At 46.4% G+C, this 18,260-nt stretch overlaps 1 protein-coding gene across 1 annotated transcript in view; it reads left to right on the forward strand.

Moving 5' to 3' along the window:
- Window positions 1-8,990, forward strand: part of SNRNP40 (small nuclear ribonucleoprotein U5 subunit 40) — a 35,916-nt gene extending 26,926 nt beyond the window's left edge. Inside the window, exons 7-10 of the mRNA XM_080802475.1 lie at window positions 1,406-1,488; window positions 3,901-3,962; window positions 7,638-7,741; window positions 8,468-8,990. Coding sequence (XP_080658601.1) covers window positions 1,406-1,488; window positions 3,901-3,962; window positions 7,638-7,741; window positions 8,468-8,517 — 299 coding nt within the window. The 3' untranslated portion in view covers window positions 8,518-8,990. The remainder of the gene's footprint in view (window positions 1-1,405; window positions 1,489-3,900; window positions 3,963-7,637; window positions 7,742-8,467) is intronic.
- Window positions 8,991-18,260: the final 9,270 nt, after the last annotated feature.

Genomic DNA, 18,260 nt, shown 5'->3' on the forward strand with positions numbered 1-18,260 from the left:
ATCCATCCAAAGCAGTTCTAGAGCATTACAGAGAGCACCAGACTTGAATGACCAGTAGAGCTGCTGGTAGAGTTGCACTCTGTCTGCCAGTGTGTCCTCCCTCTCTGCTCCAAAGCGCTGGTGGGATGGGAATTGCACAGTAGTAAAACATTGCAACATTCTGCATTCACACAAATAGACTCTTCTCTGCTTGTTTTTGAGTTGCCACGTGGGAGGATGGGTTTACTATAACAAAAAAGAAGGTGGATTATATGCTTAATATTGGGAGGATTTAGAGATGACCCCCCCGCCTCCGTGTACAAGTTCATAAGCTTGTCAGAAACAGAAATGCTTTCACTGACATTTTTGTAATGAAGACAGTGCCTGGCACTCAGCGGGCGCTGAGTAAGTAGTTCTTGAATGAATGAACACCCTTACCTTATGACTGTATTCTCACCTTAATAGCAAACTTTCACACCTACCTTCACTTTCTATGCCTATCTGAATCCTAGGATTGTTATGTTTATTACACTCAGTTAAAATGACATCCCTTGAATTCCACTATTGGTAAAGGATTTGTTACCAACAGCTGTAGCCACTGCTTACTGTGCTGTTTATATCCTGATTTTAATGTATTTGCCATTGACAAATTCTAGCGTTGTTCACAGTAAGGAATGATGAGATTCCCTAAATGGTTATTAAAGTAATAAGAATTTTTTGTTATGGCTGTATAATAAAATGACAAAATCCTTATTTTTATCCATTGCCTCTGTTCTTTTAGAGCCCAGGTACATGTATCGTCTTATTTGGTCCTTAATGTACTCTTGTGAAAAAGAAAAAGAGCAAGTGGTGTTCTCATCTTACAGAGACTAAACCACAACCTCACTTTTTACCTGATACCACCCATACATAGAACAGCTAGAATGAGAATCAGAGTTCACTTTTTCTAACTATTAGTACAATACTCTCTTAGTATAACTTGACCTTGCTCAAGTCTAGACTGTCAGGTGTCCCTATGAGCAAAATTAGTCCTGTGTTTGGTTTTTATAGATTGATTGTCACAGTAGTCAGTGGTATTCAGATTGTCATATTAAAGCTTTGTTAAATGTGGCTTTTTTGGGTTGGCAGAGGAATCATCTGCCAATGTTTCGTTAATGTCACACCCAGCTACTTTCCGTTGCAGACCCCCAGCAATGCACTTGGCATTTCCCCTTCCTGCCCGCTCAGCTTTCCACTGTGCCCTTAGACCCTGTTAATGGAATTTGAATGCATTTTATGCCTGTTTAGGGGGGAACAAAGAGCCTTATCATGTACCTTATAATATACCATGTTGGCCTTCCTTCACCAGGAATCAGCATGTGTCATTGACATGACAGTGATTCCAGCTGGGTTCTCTGGCCCATAACTGTTTTTGCTCTGTTTGCAGTGCGGGTCTGGGATGTCCGGCCATTTGCTCCTAAAGAGAGGTGTGTGAAGATATTTCAAGGAAATGTGCACAACTTTGAGAAGGTAAGTTTTGCGTGGCAAAGAGTTTTACTGTCCATTTGACTCAAAGATAACATTTAAGATGGTGCTAAGAGCAATATTTACATATATCAAATCATTATGTTGTACACCTAAAACTAAAACTATGTTCTATGTCAATTATATCTCAGTTCAGGGAGGAGAAAAGGGGGTGTGGCACTAAGGATAGAGGGTGGTAGATCTACTAAGAAGGGGCTGCATTTCAGTTAACACTGTTCTCCATCAAAACTGTTCTTGTGGGGCGCCTTGGTGGCTCAGTGGGTTAATAAACCTCTGCCTTCGGCTCAGGTCATGATCTCACGGTCCTGGGATCAAGCTCCCCCTCAGGCTCTCTGCTCAGTGGGGAGCCTGCTTCCCCCTTTCTCTCTCTGCCTGCCTCTCTGCCTACTTGTAATCTCTCTCTCTCTCTGTCTCTCTCTATATATCAAATAAATAAAATCTTTTAAAAAAAAAAACTGTTCTTGCCTGGGTGGCTCAGTTGGCTAGGCGACTGCCTTTGGCTCAGGTCATGATTCAAAGATCCTGGGATCGAGCCCCCGCATCAGGTTCCCTGCTCAGGGAAGGGCCTGCTTCTCCCTCTGCCGCTCCCACTACTTGTGCTTCCTGCCCTCTCATTCTGTCAAATAAATAAATAAATAAATAAATAAATAACTGTTCTTGCCAGGAATAAAGCTAATGGAAGCATAGGGAGGAAGGCAGGCCCAGAGGTAGGTAGTGGTGGGACCCCCTTTTTTAAAATTTTAAGATTAATTTAAGATTTCTGACTTCAATAAGATAGTGTTATCCTTTTAGTTCTTTGGCAACTTTGACCTTCTGGTCAGTGTTCCATATGGAACCCAGCCTTCCTGGCTATTACCCAGGTGGCTTCCCTCACCTTCCCAGTGCCCAGCTCTTAGGGCCCTGAGAATACATCCCTCTTCTCAGTATGGATCATGGCCCAAAGTTTAAGAGAATTTTTTCTCTACTAGGTCAGCTCTTTTTTTTTTTTTTTTTTTAATTTTATTTATTTATATGACAGACAAAGATCACGAGCAGGCAGAGAGGCAGGCAGAGAGAGAGGAGGAAGCAGGCTCCCTGCCAAACAGAGAGCCCGATGCGGGGCTCGATCCCAGGACCCTGGGACCACGACCTGAGCTGAAGGCAGAGGCTTTAACCCGCTGAGCCACCCAGGCGCCCCTGTACCAGGTCAGCTCTTAATAGCAGCTTTTCCTCCAGATAATTTGTTAATAGAGACATATGGTTTTCTTTTGAGTGTCTGTTTGATTCAGTTTCACTTTATAAATCAAATCTTAGGGTGCCTGGGTGGCTCAGTCAGTTAAGTGTCTGCCTTTGGCTCAGGTCATGATCCCAGGGTCCTGAGATCGAGTCCCACATCAGGCTTCCTGCTTTGCAGGGAGTCTGCTTCTCTCTCTGCCCCTCCCCCCACTCGTTCTCTCTCACTCTCTCTCACTCTCTCTCAAATAAATCTTTAAAAAATTGTTTTAAATAATTCTAATTTTTTGTTGAATTTGGTTTTATTTTTATTTTCCCTCAAGATAAAATTATTAATGAGGATCAAAATAAATATGGAGCAAAGGAAGTCTCCATTTGTAGGCGGAATAAAACTTTGTTGCCAGGTCTTCTCTTAATTTACTATAAATGAAACATTTTCTACCATTGTATGTTATATGAAATAAAATATGTGGTCTTAGGGCACAGAATAAAAAATAATTGCAATTTGAAGTCTCAGGGCACCTGGGTGGCTCAGTGGGTTCAGCGTCTGACTCTTGATTTTGGCTCAGGTGATGATCTCAGGGTTGTGGGATCAAGCCCCACACTGGGCCCCCGCACTAGGTGTGGAGCCTGCTTAAGATGCTCTCTCCCTCTTCCCCACCCCTCCCCTCAAAAAAGAAAAAACGAAAGAAAGAAATTTAAAGTCTTGGGGGGGGGGGCGCCTGGGTGGCTCAGAAGGTTAAGCCTCTGCCTTCGGTTCGGGTCGTGATCTCAGGGTCTTGGGATCGAGCCTCGCATGGGGCTCTCTGCTCAGCGGGGAGCCTGCTTCCTCCTCTCTCTCTGCCTGTCTCTCTGCCTACTTGTGATCTCTGTCTGTCAAATAAATAAATAAAATCTTTAAAAAAAAAAATAAAAAAAAATAAAAATAAAGTCTTGGGGGGTTGGGAGAGGCTGGTTGGGTTATGGACATTGGGGAGGGTATGTGCTATGGTGAGTGCTGTGAAGTGTGTAAACCTGGCGATTCACAGACCTGTACTCCTGGTGCTAATAATACATTATATATTAATAAAAAATAAAAAATTTTAAAAATAAAAATTTTAAGTCTTTCAGTGATTTTATAGTCTGGTAAAGAGGGGCTTGGTACATTACTGTATTCATTGAATTCCTGCTTATTCACCTTTGTAGAATCTTCTGAGATGCTCTTGGTCACCTGATGGAAGTAAGATAGCAGCTGGTTCAGCTGACAGGTAAGGGTTGCCGGGTGTGAGGTGAAGAGTGACGGAGCGGCAGGTCCCTTGTTGTGTGTGATCCATGCTGGAGCAGACACAGAGCCACGGCTGTCCTCGGAGAGGGAGCCGTGTGCGGTGTGAGGGGCCTGAGCATCACATCAGACAGGCGCAGCATTGCTAGTCTTTTCGACGGGGAGGGTAAACACTTTCTTCACTTCTGTTGGATTCCCTTTGCCATCAGAGTGAAGTCTAGACTCCTAATCTGGCTCCCGTTTCCCTCTTCAGATTCTTTCGTTGTGCTTCAGTTCATCAAATACGTGTTGTGTACTCGCCTCCCCCACTATTGCTGCAGCGCTTCAGTCACATGGAACGTTCCCTGTCCTTACACCCCCTGTGCCTCCAGGCTTCTCTCTCATGTCCCCTCTCATTCTCTAGACTTGGATATTTCTCTAGAAATCGCCTCTGTGTTCTGTCTGTAAACTTTCCCCGGCCCTCTCTCTCCCTTTCCTGTGGGGTAGCACTAACCACTGTCCTCTCTGCGCTGTCGTCACACCTTACACATCCAGCCTTTATCAGCATTCATCACATCTTACAGTAAGACAAACACAGTGGGGCACCCTCACTAAGTTATTTGCTCCCAGAGGTCAGGCAATGAGTCTTAGTCATCTGGAACCCAGAGCGGTATTTGACCTATTCTAAACACTTAGTGAATATTACATGAATGAATTCCTAGCTCGAGGACAGCAGTCAGCTCTTAGCCTGCATATCAACTCAGCTATTGGTAACGGCTGCCCTTGCTGAGGGTGATTCAGAGCGGGTTGTGGGTACAATAGGGCCATGATTGCTAGATGTGGGTTATGTCAGCATGTGAGCTAGGTGTTATTCAGCCCTGGGCTGAATTCAGAGATGTTGAGACTTTCCTAGCTGTCAGTTCAAACTGGCTCAGCCATTCAGTGATGAATTAGAGAAGGGAGCTGAGGTGCCTGGGTGGCTCAGTTGGTTAAGTGTCTGCCTTCGGCTCGGGTCGTGATCCCACGGTCCTGAGAACTAGAAAAACCAGGGGTATTTTCTAGGGGTCAGGGGTCCACATGCAAACAGGTTTGCATCCTGGTGGTATAGAAAGCTGCCTTGCAGAGGGAATCTGAGGGATTTTCAGTAGGCAGGTTGCTAAGGAAGACCTTAAGAAACGGGCCCACAGCCTAAGGTGCATTCTGATAGAGTAAGAACCAGTCTAAGTGTTTTTACATCATTTTCAGCGGTGATATCTTTTTTATGTAGTTAAGCTTTTACATGATATTTGCCTAAGCTTTTCTTTTGAGCAGTTTGTTTCTGCCATTGGCCCTTTCTGACTTTCAGTGTCCTCTTCCTTCTTTCCCTCCCCACTGTTCCTTTAAACCTTACATGGGGGGCTCATGGCTCTGGCCTGGGCACAGGCCATGTGTCTCCCTGCAGGGGTTGGCCACGTTTCACAGGCCATCTCTCCAGTTAGCCCCAAGTCAACAAGCAGCTCTGTTACATAAGGAACCTGGTTCCTGCCGAATGTCGCCGTGCCAAAGTAAGGGGAGGACAAGGAACCCCTCTAAATTTAGCATCTAACTGGTGGCCATAGAGAGTGAGGCCTTCAAGTATACCCTTGGAGATCTTGCTGGCTTTTATGTGCCTGGGAAATGTGTCCTCAGAAAATTGCTTTTCAGCTTGGCCTGGATTTGGCAAGTTTCCCCTCTCTACTTGGAAATCACCTCCCTCCTCATGTTCAAAATCAAAACCCTTCAACAGTTCCTATCCAGGACTGTGGGAAGACTGGCCAGTCTGTCTGCCGTGAGTTAGTCAGCCTATTGTCTTCATGTTCATCTGTTGTGATGATGAATGCACTCGTCATAACAGCAGCTGTCGTTGTGTGTGCCAAGTGCTTCACATACATCATCTCATCACTTCTCTCAACCAAGCTGCGGGCTCAGTGTAGTCTCCATCATCACAATGAAGGAGAGAGGAGCTCAGATAAGTTAAATACTTGTCTAAGGTTACTTAATGAGTAAATGGGTACATGAGACTTGAGCCCAGGTCTTTCGGACTTCTGAGCTCAGACTTTGTTACTCTGCCATATCATCTTGGGGGCATTATTTGCTCTTAGCAAGGAAGAAGACTGTAGGAAGAACATGAACATCAGAGCCAAGGAGTCTGGAGACAGATGAGCTTCCTGCTTCCTCCCCATCTTGCTTGGAACTTTTATTTCGTTCCTGTGGAGTGTGGTCCTTGAGAGCTAAACAGTGCAAGTAAGAAGCTCATATTTAGTTGTATTTTAGACCAAAAATGGAATGTCACATCAGCACCAGGCATTTTATAATCAAGTACTGGTAACTATACCCTTTTAAGGTTGACTGAACAAAACAAATATGTAAATGATATTTATAACCTGCTTGAAAACCACCAGCCCTTCAAATTTACCAACAGATCATTTTTGCATGGTCATATGAAGATCATGTCTCTTTATTTTACCCTTCAGCCCAAAATGACCCAAGCAAAGTTGAAGGTCATAAGAACTTCTGAGGGGTGAGGGGAAGTAGTAGATGTGAGTGTGGTAAGAGAAAGGAGAATACTGGAGTTCTCGTTTTAGTTCTGTCGCTGAGCCACTGATGAACTGTGTCACCTTGGAAGAGTCACTGTTCTTAGCCTTCTTATCTGTAAATTGAGTTCAGACTAGCTGGTCTGGTCATGGGATGCCCATGAGTTCAGTGCAAGTTTGGGTCAAGTGTATATTTGGGTTGTGTTATACTGCAGAAATTTTCTGTCCCGGGGCGCCTGGGTGGCTCAGTGTGTTAAAGCCTCTGCCTTTGGCTGGGATCATGATCCCAGGGACCTGGGATCGAGCCCCACATCAGGCTCTCTGCTCAGCAGGGAGCCTGCTTCCTCCTCTCTCTCTGCCAGCCTCTCTGCCTACTTGTGATCTCTATCTGTCAAATAAATAAATAAAATCTTAAAAAGAAAAAGAAAAAAAAATTTTTCTGTCCCTTCTCTGGGCTCTGTGATTTGAATGCAATACTGAGAAGCTCCAGTGGATTTGCAACCTAGGCTCCCAGCCTGCTGTAGTTAGGTTACCTGTAAGACCTCCTGGACGAATAGCAGGTGCTCTTTGAAAATTTCTGTGTGGGGACCAGAGGAAAAACTGTCTTCCTTCTCCATGTTCTTTCCAATCTCAAAAGCTTACATTTGAAATACCAGTAATGGGGGCGCCTGGGTGGCTCAGTGGGTTAAAGCCTCTGCCTTCGGCTCAGGTCATGGTCTCAGGGTCCTGAGATCGAGCCCCACATTAGGCTCTCTGCTCAGCGGGAAGCCTGCTTCCCCCTCTCTCTCTGCCTGCTTCTCTGCCTACTTGTGATCTCTGTCTCTGTCAAATAAATAAATAAAATCTTTAAAAAAAAAAAAAGAAAGAAAGAAATACCAGTAATGTTTATGGTTTTAGTTATTCCTGTATCTCTGTTCAGTTACTCAGGGGCAGGGTCCATCCCTTATTCAAAATCTGTATTTCTAGTTTCTAAATTCTAAATTTCTTCATTCTAAAGCTAGTTCCAAAACACAGTTGAGTAAATAGGCATAATAAGTAAATCTTTGCTTCCATTTCTCTTAAAAAGCTGGGCCTCTGCCCTCCCCTGAGCTCTAGGAAGCTCTAGCATTGTGCATTACGGTACTTTGCAGGTTCGTGTATGTGTGGGACACCACAAGCCGGAGGATTTTGTACAAGCTGCCCGGACATGCCGGCTCCATCAATGAAGTGGCTTTTCACCCGGATGAGCCCATCAGTAAGTCTGTCCTGACTTTGGGGTAAGGGAAACTATGGGAACCTCCCTAAAGGGGCCCTGAAAATACCAAGGCAGAGGTGGGTGTCTGTTGTATGTGAATTTCCATGTGGGCTTTATGGCCGTCCATTGACAGCCTTGCCATGGTTTTAAATGGTGACGGGAAGAACATGTTCCATCTTCTTAATCTCAAAGGGAGACTGGTTAATCTATTTCTAGTTCTCTTGAGTTTATGTGCTTCAAGTCTGTTGCAGTGATGTATTTGGATAAATAATATTTCTTGATATTCAACTATAAGTTGCAATTTAACATTTTATTGACTAGCTAATTAAACAGTGGGCCTTGAATTTAAGGAGAGGGCGTAACTTTCTCCCGGGCTAACTATAACAAGCGGAAACACATTTGCAGAATGTCTGACACAGACATTGATTCTTCCCTGGAATGGCTGAGAAGGTCTTTTTCACAAGGTTTGGCTGACATGGGACATCAGGGTTTAGACCCTGGTAATGCATTTCCCATAGCACAGTCCACCCTTGTGGTTTCAAGAGGACTTGGATTAAAAAGCCAGGCTACCGTTTCCTGTGAACAGTGTTGAAGAGGAGGGGAATTTAAACTAAACCCAATTGCTCTTTTATACCAAAATTGGCTCTTGACACAAGAGCCCTTGAGCACCGAGTCTCCTTGAGCCTTCATTAGTTCCAGTTATCTTCTCCATTCTCCTCACCCCAGTTCTCTCAGCGTCCAGCGACAAGAGACTGTATATGGGGGAGATTCAGTGAAGACACAGGATGGAAGAACCACCGGCTGCTTGACCCTGAGACCTCAGGCGGCGTGAGTGGCATCTAGCGGTGCCCAGGCCAGCAGCCTCCCTTCGGATGAAGATCGTTCCTAGCAAAAAGCAAGGAGGAGGTGGCCATATTTCAGCAACCACTGCTATCCCGTTCCACCAGGATGATTAAGGCAAGCTGACAGTGGCCTCTAAAAACCACCGGCCAGATTTCAGGGACAGTTTGTGTTTTTTCCTTTTTTTTTTTTTAAGTAAGAGTTTTTCAAAGAGACAGACATGGGTTGGTTTGTAGTTTCCTGTTTCCTAATCCAGGCCGAAAACAGGGAATGTGACTGAAATTTGTTTATTGGGGATTTTTTTTTTAATTCAATAACTGGCTTGTATGATATTTTTCTTTCTGTGTTTCTCTGAGTCATTTTGTATTAAAAACCAAATAGATGCCTTTTTACAAGAGCCATGTGGATTGAATTTATTGTTGTCTTTTCTTTGAAGCTTGATTGCTGTGAATCTGAGCTGGGCATGATGTGGCCAGGGGAATACAATCCATTTAAATTTCCAAGATGCTATTTACAGGGATGTTTAGGGTTTTTCCCGCCTTTTCTTCTTTTTAGATTTAGTCCCGTGAAGATTTATTCCCACAGAATAATTATCCATAACAGTTTCTCACCTTCTAGATGCATAGCAGTCGAGAGGTGTAAAGTCTGAAAGAACCTAGTTTCTGTACACTTTGACATGCTCCTTAAGGAACAGGGTCTGTTTCCTACTCTGCCTCCTGCCAAAAACACTGTTCTGAGCAGCAGTCCCTACAATCAGGTTCCCTGAGTGGGCATTGGATTGGGGGCAGCCTCAGCCAGTAGGAGTGGCGGTCTGGAATGCTGCAGCAGACTCAGCTCAGAAGGAACAGGAGCAAGTTGTGCGGTAACTGGACTAGGACAGCATCTGAAATTTTTTTGCGCTTCTGCTTCCTTGTCTTTCCTAAACTGACAAGGACATTGAGAAATGCTATTAGTTGCTTTCTACCCTCAAAACAGGCCACTGTCTCCCTGGATCGCTGGGTGACTGTGCCCAGCACACACACTGGCACTGATGGATCCCAGCTGCCACGGGGGCGTGGTCTGTGTCTTCTGGGAACCTCCTGTCTCGACACAGAGGTCTTCAGACCTGCCGCCTGTTTGGAACATGTGTGGTTTTATACATTTGGCTCCCAAACCTGAATCATCTGTTTATCTCATTGTAAGACAGAGGATAGTTCTAAGTGAGCACACATCCAAGACTTATTTAAGTCATTAATGAAGGAACCAACAGGATAATAAAGCCGTCAAACCAGTTACTTTTCATAGAGTGAATGAATTTTGAATAACATGCACTGGAAACAAAGTAATTTATTGTGCCTGCCAGAGTTCAGGAAGTCTCACAGGTGATGGGATCCTGCTCACACTGGGACTCAGAGAATGGGCAAGGGCATTGCCAGGTGGACAACGAACAGGTGCCTTCCAAGAAACTATAGGCACAAGCTTGAAAGCTCCGCGCATTTCCTGAACCGAAAGAACTTCAGCTTGGGAGAGTTTGTCCTTCATGTACTAGATCCTATAGGTTAAGGTTTCCTAAAGTGTATTCCACAGAACAGTTTCCCCCATACATTAGCGACCTTAGGACATAAAGACCCCATTCTCAGATAAGTTTGGGGGGAACCTGGGTTAAATAAAGTGCAGTTTCTTTACTGCAGGACTGCTCAGAGCCTTTATTTATTTTTTTTTTAAAGATTTTTTATTTATTTGTCAGAGAGAGAGAGAGAGTGAGTATAGGCAGAGGCAGAGAGAGAAGCAGGCTCCCTGCCGAGCAAGGAGCCCGATGTGGGACTCGATCCCAGGATGCTAGGATCATGACCTGAGCCGAAGGCAGCTGCTTAACCAACTGAGCCACCCAGGCGTCCCTGCTCAGAGCCTTTAAAACAAACTAGAGAGACGCCTGCATGACTCAGTTGGTCAAGCATCTGCCTTCAGCTCACGTCATGATCAAGTCCTACAAGTCAGGATCAAGTCCCACATCAGGCTCCTTGCTCAGTGAGGAGCTTGCTTCTCCCTCTCCCTCCGCCTGCCACTCCCCCTGCTTGTGCTCTCTCTCACTCTCTCTCTCTCTGTGTCAAATAAATAAATATTAAACACACACACACACAAACTATAGAGGGATCTCTATAGTGCTGAGATTTCAGGCGTGAGCAATAATTACACAGAAGGTTATGCTATTAACCAGATTAGATTTGGCCAACATGGTCCTCAAGCTGCTCTTCACACCTCTAACCCTCTCACGTTACTCCCAAATCCCTCTCGAGCACCAGACCCCTCCCCTATCTGTCTCTCTCTGGCTTAGGGGAGAACAAGACTTGAACCTTAACACCGTACTTTCAAAGCCTACCAGTCCCTTGAGAAGTTGACTATGACTGGGAGAGACCAAGGCCCTGGAGACTGCAAGGCTTTCCTCTAACCTCAGCCTCTTTGCCCCTCCCAAGTGCCTTCTTCAAAGGCTGGATAGAAGCCATTAGCAGGAAATAGCAGCACCATTTAGAATTTGCAGGGAATAGCAGCCCTAGCCTGGGGAATAAAGATTTGAGTATAAAACATCCCCAGAGGGTGCGAATTGTATTCTCACTTTGGGAGAGATAGATTGCTCCCGAATGAGTAATGGCATCTCTGGTCTTCAGTTAATTTCCCTTTATGACTTCCACAGTCTCTAGCACTTAATACCATTGGCACTTAAAGAACCAAATCTTTTTTTTTCCACTGGGTGGTTGAGTTTGGTGGGCTGAGCTCTGAGGGAGGTGGATTTGGACAGGTCAGGAATCTTACCAGAGTTGCTTCTTCCCAGCAAAACTCCCGGTTGTTTCTCACCGATAGACCTGGAGTCTGCTGCTTGTTAATATCTCAGAAGCGCGTGGACAGGAAACTGAGGTGTGAGAAAGAGCAATTTGGGGCTGCAGGCAGTGGAGCCACAGGGTAAGGCCATCAGGCCATTTGAATTAGGACAGAATTGCTCCTTCCGAGAGACTTCAGCGCTTGACAGCTGTGTCCCAGGACACAGGGAGGGTCCTGACTTAAAGACAGCCCCTATTCCTGTGGGACTAAATGAAGCCAAATCTGAGCTCTGAGCCTGCCCTCTGCCCTCCGGTCAGTTGTCTCAGTATCCCAGGTGCACCCGCTCTGTATCAATCCCTGAGCTGCCCCAAACTTTCTTCTTTTCTTCCAGGCTTCAACTTTTCCTCACTTTCCTCTGACAACCACTTGTACTCTCAGATCTTCTTTAATTTTATCCTCTAGACCAGTAGTTCTCAACTCAGCAGTTTTGCCTCCCAACGGACATTTGGCAATGTCTGGAGACCTCTGATTGTCACAAGCAGAGGGATCTCATGCACATCTAGTGAGTAGGGGCCAGAGTGGCTCAAAGAATTAGGTGCTCCAAAAGGTCAGTGATGCTCTTAAAAAACTCTGCTTCAGAACCATGATTCTCAAAGTATGCTTTCTGGGACGGCACCAGCAGCGGTATCTGCTGTCCTCTAGTTTGAGGACAAACTAGAAATGCACATTCTAGAGCCCCACCCGACACCTACTGAACCGGAAATTTAGGGGGAAGGAAGTCTTCAGCCATTTGTTTTCACAAGCTCTGCAAGTGATTCCGATGCAAGCCGGTGAGCCCCGGTTCCACGGGCTCGGAGAGTTTTAATCTTTCCTAGGAGAGCCACAGGCTTCTGTTTTACTCATTAGTAGCTGCCCCTAAGTATGTATTTAGCTGTTCTTTCTGGCTCAGTGCTGCCCATGCATGATCTCATTTGATTATCACAAACGGGGCAACAGGTTCAAAGAGGAGTGAGACCCAAGGTTAACCAGCTAGTAAGTAGCAAAGCCAGAATGTCAATCCAGTCACAGCTCCTACCCCATCACCACCTTGTAGCCCTAGTGGCTTTTCACCTTGAATGCACATTAGAATCAGCTGGTGAGTCTTTAAAACTCTAGATGCTCTTAGATCATGCCCTGGGCCAGTTAAATCAGAATCTCCAGGGTGAGCATGAGTATTTTTAAAGCTTCCTTAGGTGATTGCAATATGAAATCAAGGTTAAGGACATTAACATTAGCCATGCCTACAAGTCATAGCCAGGAGGGCAGCATAAAGCCAAACTGACTTCCCCTGCCACCCCTGGATCTCTGGGAAACCTCTGCTTGGACATGTGGTCTATGTGGTCTATGGACATGTGGCTGAGCTAAAACTTCGGATCTTAGCCAGAGATCGGAGGGTGATCCACTGTGATCAGTGACCATCTCTGCCTGACGACTTGGGGTTTGTTTAGAAAAAAGACCTGTGACTTCCATTCAGAACCCCTGGGACAGCATCCAAAGGTACCGGAGCTAGAAAGGGCCTTCTAGGTGCTCGGGTCATCTGTCCAGCCTCAGCTTACAGGAGGGGAAACTGAGAGGAGGTACGGGTTTCCCAAGGTCAAATCCATATTATGAAGTCAGGGGTTTTGCTCACTCGGGAAGGAGTTATATAATACCCCTCTGTGACAAGTGCTGGGCTAGGCTCTGAGAATACAGAAATGATAGTCATAGTCTTTTGGGGAGTTGCTAGGAGAGAATGGTGGGGAGAAAAACAAAAGCCAGGACCTCTCAAACTTTTCCCCTTGTGTGTCCTTAATGACAGAGAAGAATGAACTGGGGCAGGAGAGACTTGAAATTAATAATTTTGAAATGTTAACTTGGGGCGCTTGGGTGGCTCAGTGGGTTAAAGCCTCTGCCTTTGGCTCAGGTCATGATCCCAGGGTCCTGGGATGGAGCCCCGCATCGGGCTCTCTGTTCAGCGGGAAGACTGCTTCCCCCCTCTCTTTCTGCCTGTCTCTCTGCCTACTTGTGATCTCTGTCAAATAAGTAAAATCTTTTAAAAAAAAAAAAAAAGAAAGAAAGAAAGAAATGTTACCTTAAAGCTAAAATGTAAGACCCCCACTTACCATTTTGAAAATATTCAAACAAAAATTGAAAGATTAATATAGTGAATATCTATATGCCCCACCTAGATTCGATAATTCAACAATCTCTCTCTCTGTCACACAACGCATGTACCACTTTTAGTGAATATTGAGAGTAAGAGACGTCATACTTCTTCACTCCCAAATATTCCCAAATACTTAAGCAAGCATCTCCTAAGAATTTTCTTTCATAACCACAGTAACATTACCACGACTATGAAAATTAGCAGCAATCTGTAATGCTGTCCAATGATCATATTAAAATTTCCTCTGTATCAAAAGTGTCTTTTATAGGGGCACCTGGGTGGCTCAGTCAATTAAGCCTCTGCCTTCAGCTCGGGTCATGATTCCGGGGTCCTGGGATCGAGCCCCACGTCCCACTCCTTGCTCAGTGGGGAATCTGCTTCTCCCTCTCTTCCCTGCTCCTGCTCTCTCATGCTATCTCTGTCTCTCCAAAAAATAAAATCTTTTTTAAAAAATGTCTGTTATAGCTGTTTTTTTTCAATCTGGAATCAATTGGGTTTCATGTGTCTGGCTATCCTGTCTCTCTAGTGTCTCTTAACTCAGAGCAGTCCCCCTACCTTTTTCCTAGAGAAATTGACTGTTTAAGTGTGCGTGGTTTTGTGTGCTGCTTCCTAACGTAGCTGTACTTGTTTTACACTAATAAATGTTTTAAATGACTGAACACCAAGTAAAATTGACACTCCAGAAAGAAGTACCAAATTTATCTGCATTTTGTGTCATCTCATGCCCTTGTTTTTGGAACAGATACAAATAAGCAACTCAAACAGAATCTAATCCATCCTGGAGGCATACCTACAAGCCAGGGACAGTGCCTGAGGATGAGTTAGCGTTAAGTTCTACTGAGAGTTAGAATGTGGAGAGAAAGAGCGCCTGGGTGGCTCAGTGGGTTAAGCCTCTGCCTTCGGCTCAGGTCATGATCCCAGTTCCTGGGATGGAGCCCTGTGGCAGGCTATCTGCTCAGCGGGGAGGCTGCTTCCCCCCTTTCTGTCTGCCTCTCTGCCTTCTTGTGATCTCTGTCAAATAAATGAATTAAAAAAAAAAAAAAAGAACGTGGGGAGAAGGGAGGGAGCTGGGAGCGAGGAAGTACAGCCTGGATAGTGGAAAAAACAGGGACAGCAGCACAGATCACCAAATCGGGAGTGTTCAAAAATGACACACAGCACATGGCGGGAACAGCATGGTGGAGGCGTGGCAGGCAGATGAGTAGGAACCTTGGAAAGCGCTGGAGGAGCCAGATTGCAAAGGGTCACGAAAGCCAGGGTGGCAGCTCTGGCCTGGTTTTGCAGAAAGGGAGCCAGCCCAGTTTTCTCCCTACTCTGACAAGGACACCTGATGAGGCTTGGCTTCCGGTTCTGGGTACCCTCCCAGAAGATCTTTGTGAGGAACAGCTTTGGGAACCAGGCAAGACAGATCAGTGTCTTCATATACCAGACGGCCGCGCTGGAGAAGAGGAAAGGCTCTTCCTCTGGGGGGCTTCAAAGTGCAGAGCCCAGACGAAGTGGACTAGAAGACGGCAGCTTTGCACAGCTTTGCACAGCTTTGCGTTGTATCAATTTAGAGGGCTCAAGCGGCTCACAGACTCCCCGGGGGCGTCTATTACAAGGTACCTGTAAGCAGGTCCTGTCTGCAGAGATTGGGTTTGAGCTGGGCTGTTGGCCCAGGTTCAAGGGCAGGTGTCTACACACTAACGCTGGGAGCTGCAATTAGAGGATCCCTTTCCCAGCTCCACTGTTCTATGATTGTAGATGGCCATTTGCCCCAGACTCGAAGATGCTAATTTTAGGATTCAGTGCATTCTTTGTTGTGAAAGGACACCTGGGTGAGGGATGGGGAGCCAGCAGGGCATTGGGAATCCTGTTAGAGCCTGGGGTCGGGAGGCCTGAGCGAACCCTGCCGGTCCTTCCTATCCCAGGGGATCCCCCAGACAAGTGCAGCCCCAGCACAGCACCATGAAGGCCCAGCCAAGTACAGGGCTGACTGGAGAGGCCAGCCCGCCACCACGTCCCCAGCTCAGGTGCCCCTAGGGCAGACTTTAACTAGAAGCCCGCAGCCCCCAGGGACTACTGGAAAGGGAGATGCGTCTTGGCCACAGAGGCTGTGCTAGGCATTCTGGACCCCACTGCCCCAGACAAGGAGACGACACTTTCCACAAGCTGTTTGGAGTCTCCGGACCTAGACCTTGTCCACTCACCGATACCCTGTTCCAGCCTCTTCCTTTTCTCTCAACCATTTCTGCTTAGCAGAGATATGTTTTTTCCTTTTAAGATTTGCTCCAAAACCGAGATTTTGAGGCCAGTTGGTTGGAGAGGAGTGGTGGCAGTAAGGAGGCCAGAGGAGGTAAAAAGTACATGCAGACCTTAAAGAAAAGAAGGGGGCACCGTTCCTGAAACACACCTCGCTGTCTGACGCTCGTGTGTCCGCACTTCTGCCTGGCAGCCTAACCCTGAGTCTGCACTGTCTTTTCTATGAAGTTTTCCATCACCACGCAGAGGTACCCACTCTCCCCACCATCCTGTCTCTGCATCCGGAGGCCCTCCGCCGCTCTACGCAACGCTAATAACCACCTGCTTGTCTGTTCTGCCTGCGCTGCAGGCCCAAGAGTCACAAACTCAGGGGCCTGTCAGGGGACCAGAGAGGGAAGGCAGGGGGCAAAACCACTGGGTTTAAGAAGATAAGCGGTGGGGGCGCCTGGCTGATTCGCTCGGTAGAGCACGTGACTCTTGATCTCAGGGTTGTGAGTTCGAGCCCCACGCTGGGTGTAGAGATTACGATAAAAAAAAAAAAAAGATGACATTACTAAAAAAAAAGGGGGGGGGCGCCTGGGTGCCTCAGTGGGTTAAAGCCTCTGCCTTCGGCTCAGGTCATGGTCCCAGGGCCCTGGGATCGAGCCCCGCATAGGGCTCTCTGCTCAGCAGGGAGCCTGCTTCCTCCTCTCTCTCTCTGCCTGCCTCTCTGCCTACTTGTGATCTTTGTCTGTCAAATAAATAAATAAAATCTTTAAAAAATAAAAAAAAAAAGAAGAAGAAGAAGAAGCAATAGGCGATGCCACACTGTTGGCCAGTGTGCTAACACCCAAGCCTTTTTTTTTTTTTTTAAAGATTTTATTTATTTATGTGACAGAGATCACAAGTAGGCAGAGAGCCCGATGCGGGGCTCGATCCCAGGACCCTGAGATCATGACCTGAGTGAAGGCAGAGGCTTAACCCACTGAGCCACCCAGGCACCCCTACCCCCAAGTCTTTATCCCGAGGGTTCTCCAGGGCACCTGTCCTCTTCATTTCAATTCCAGAGCTCCTCGCGCAGTGCCCGGTGCAGTCAGGGACCTGACCCGGAGGTCTTGACGTCCAGCTCTCTTAATGTGCTATGTGGCTTAACAGAACTTACACAGCCTCTCTGCCCTTCAGGTTCTCCCCCGCTCTTCATCTCTCCCCTCTTCCAAAAAGGCCCCTGGAAGCTTTTCCAGGTCAGTAGCCTTCCCACTTGTCCCTGAGAGAGCTTGCACTCAGATTAATTTGGAGACCTGCAGAGGAGGTGAGGACAGACGGACAGAGCAGTCTGCTTGTCCTCTTCCCCCAAACACACTCCCACCCATGCAGGTCCACTTTGTTGTTTTAGAAATGTATGATTTCTTTGGAAGGAAAGGTTCTGTAAAAAAAAGAAAAGCTTGGAAAACGCAAGGAACAAAACAGAAATATTACGGGTCAACTAGTTCTTCTGCCTGGGGGCAAATCTTGTTTCTGCCATGTCCCTGTCTTGCGTGTGTGACCCTGAACAAGTGCTCTAATCTCTCTGAGCCTCAGTTTCCCCATCTGGAAAAAGGGGATGACGATGATAGCACCTACCTTAAAGGTATGTGGTGAGGTTTAATGATTTACTGAGAGAAATCTCTCAGAACAGTGCTTGGCCCAGAATGCTTAAGAGACATTAGCTATTGTGGGGTGCCTGGGTGGCTCAGTGGGTTAAGCCTCTGCCTTCACTCAGGTCATGATCTAAGGGTCCTGGGATTGAGCCCCGTATCGGGCTCTCTGCTCAGCAGGGAGCCTGCTTCCCTTCCTCTCTCTCTGCCTGCCTCTCTGCCTACTTGTGATCTCTGTCAAATAAATAAATAAAAATCTTAAAAAAAAAAAAGAGAGAGACATTAGCTATTGTGATATCGTATAAAATATACCTAGTCTTCGTCCCCATTTGTGAGATCTCCTAAAACTCCTGGAATTTCCCCAGTGATAGGATTGCCTTTTGTTATTCGTGAGTCTCCTTGGATGACATCTGGGTTTATTCTCATGAGGGGACTCAGGATGGGACTGGTCACGAGACAGATCAAGTGACTAGAGGGGAAACTCTCAGTCGCTCCCACTCATCTCTGGGAAGACCTGGGGTTGGGAAGGCCCTGCAGACTGAACTCTATAAAATCTCTCGAGCAATGAGATCCGGAGCAGCTTCAGGGCTGGGGAACCTTCTAGAAGGATGGTACGCCCCAACTCCACAGGGAGAGACCCTTCCAGACATCGCCTGACCCACCTCTTCATCTGGCTGTTCATTTGAATCTTTTCTAAGAAACCAGTAAAGGTAAGTCAAGCACCTTCCTGAGTTCTGTGAGGGGTTCACGAGAGAATTATGGGAGCTGAGGAGGCGGTCACGGGGATCCCCGACTTAGAGCTGGTTGGGGAGAAGCAGGGGTGAACAGAGGTTGTGGCTGGCAT

The sequence above is a fragment of the Martes martes genome (assembly GCF_963455335.1).
Source record: "Martes martes genome assembly, chromosome: 4".
In the NCBI taxonomy this organism is placed as follows: Eukaryota; Metazoa; Chordata; class Mammalia; order Carnivora; family Mustelidae; genus Martes; species Martes martes.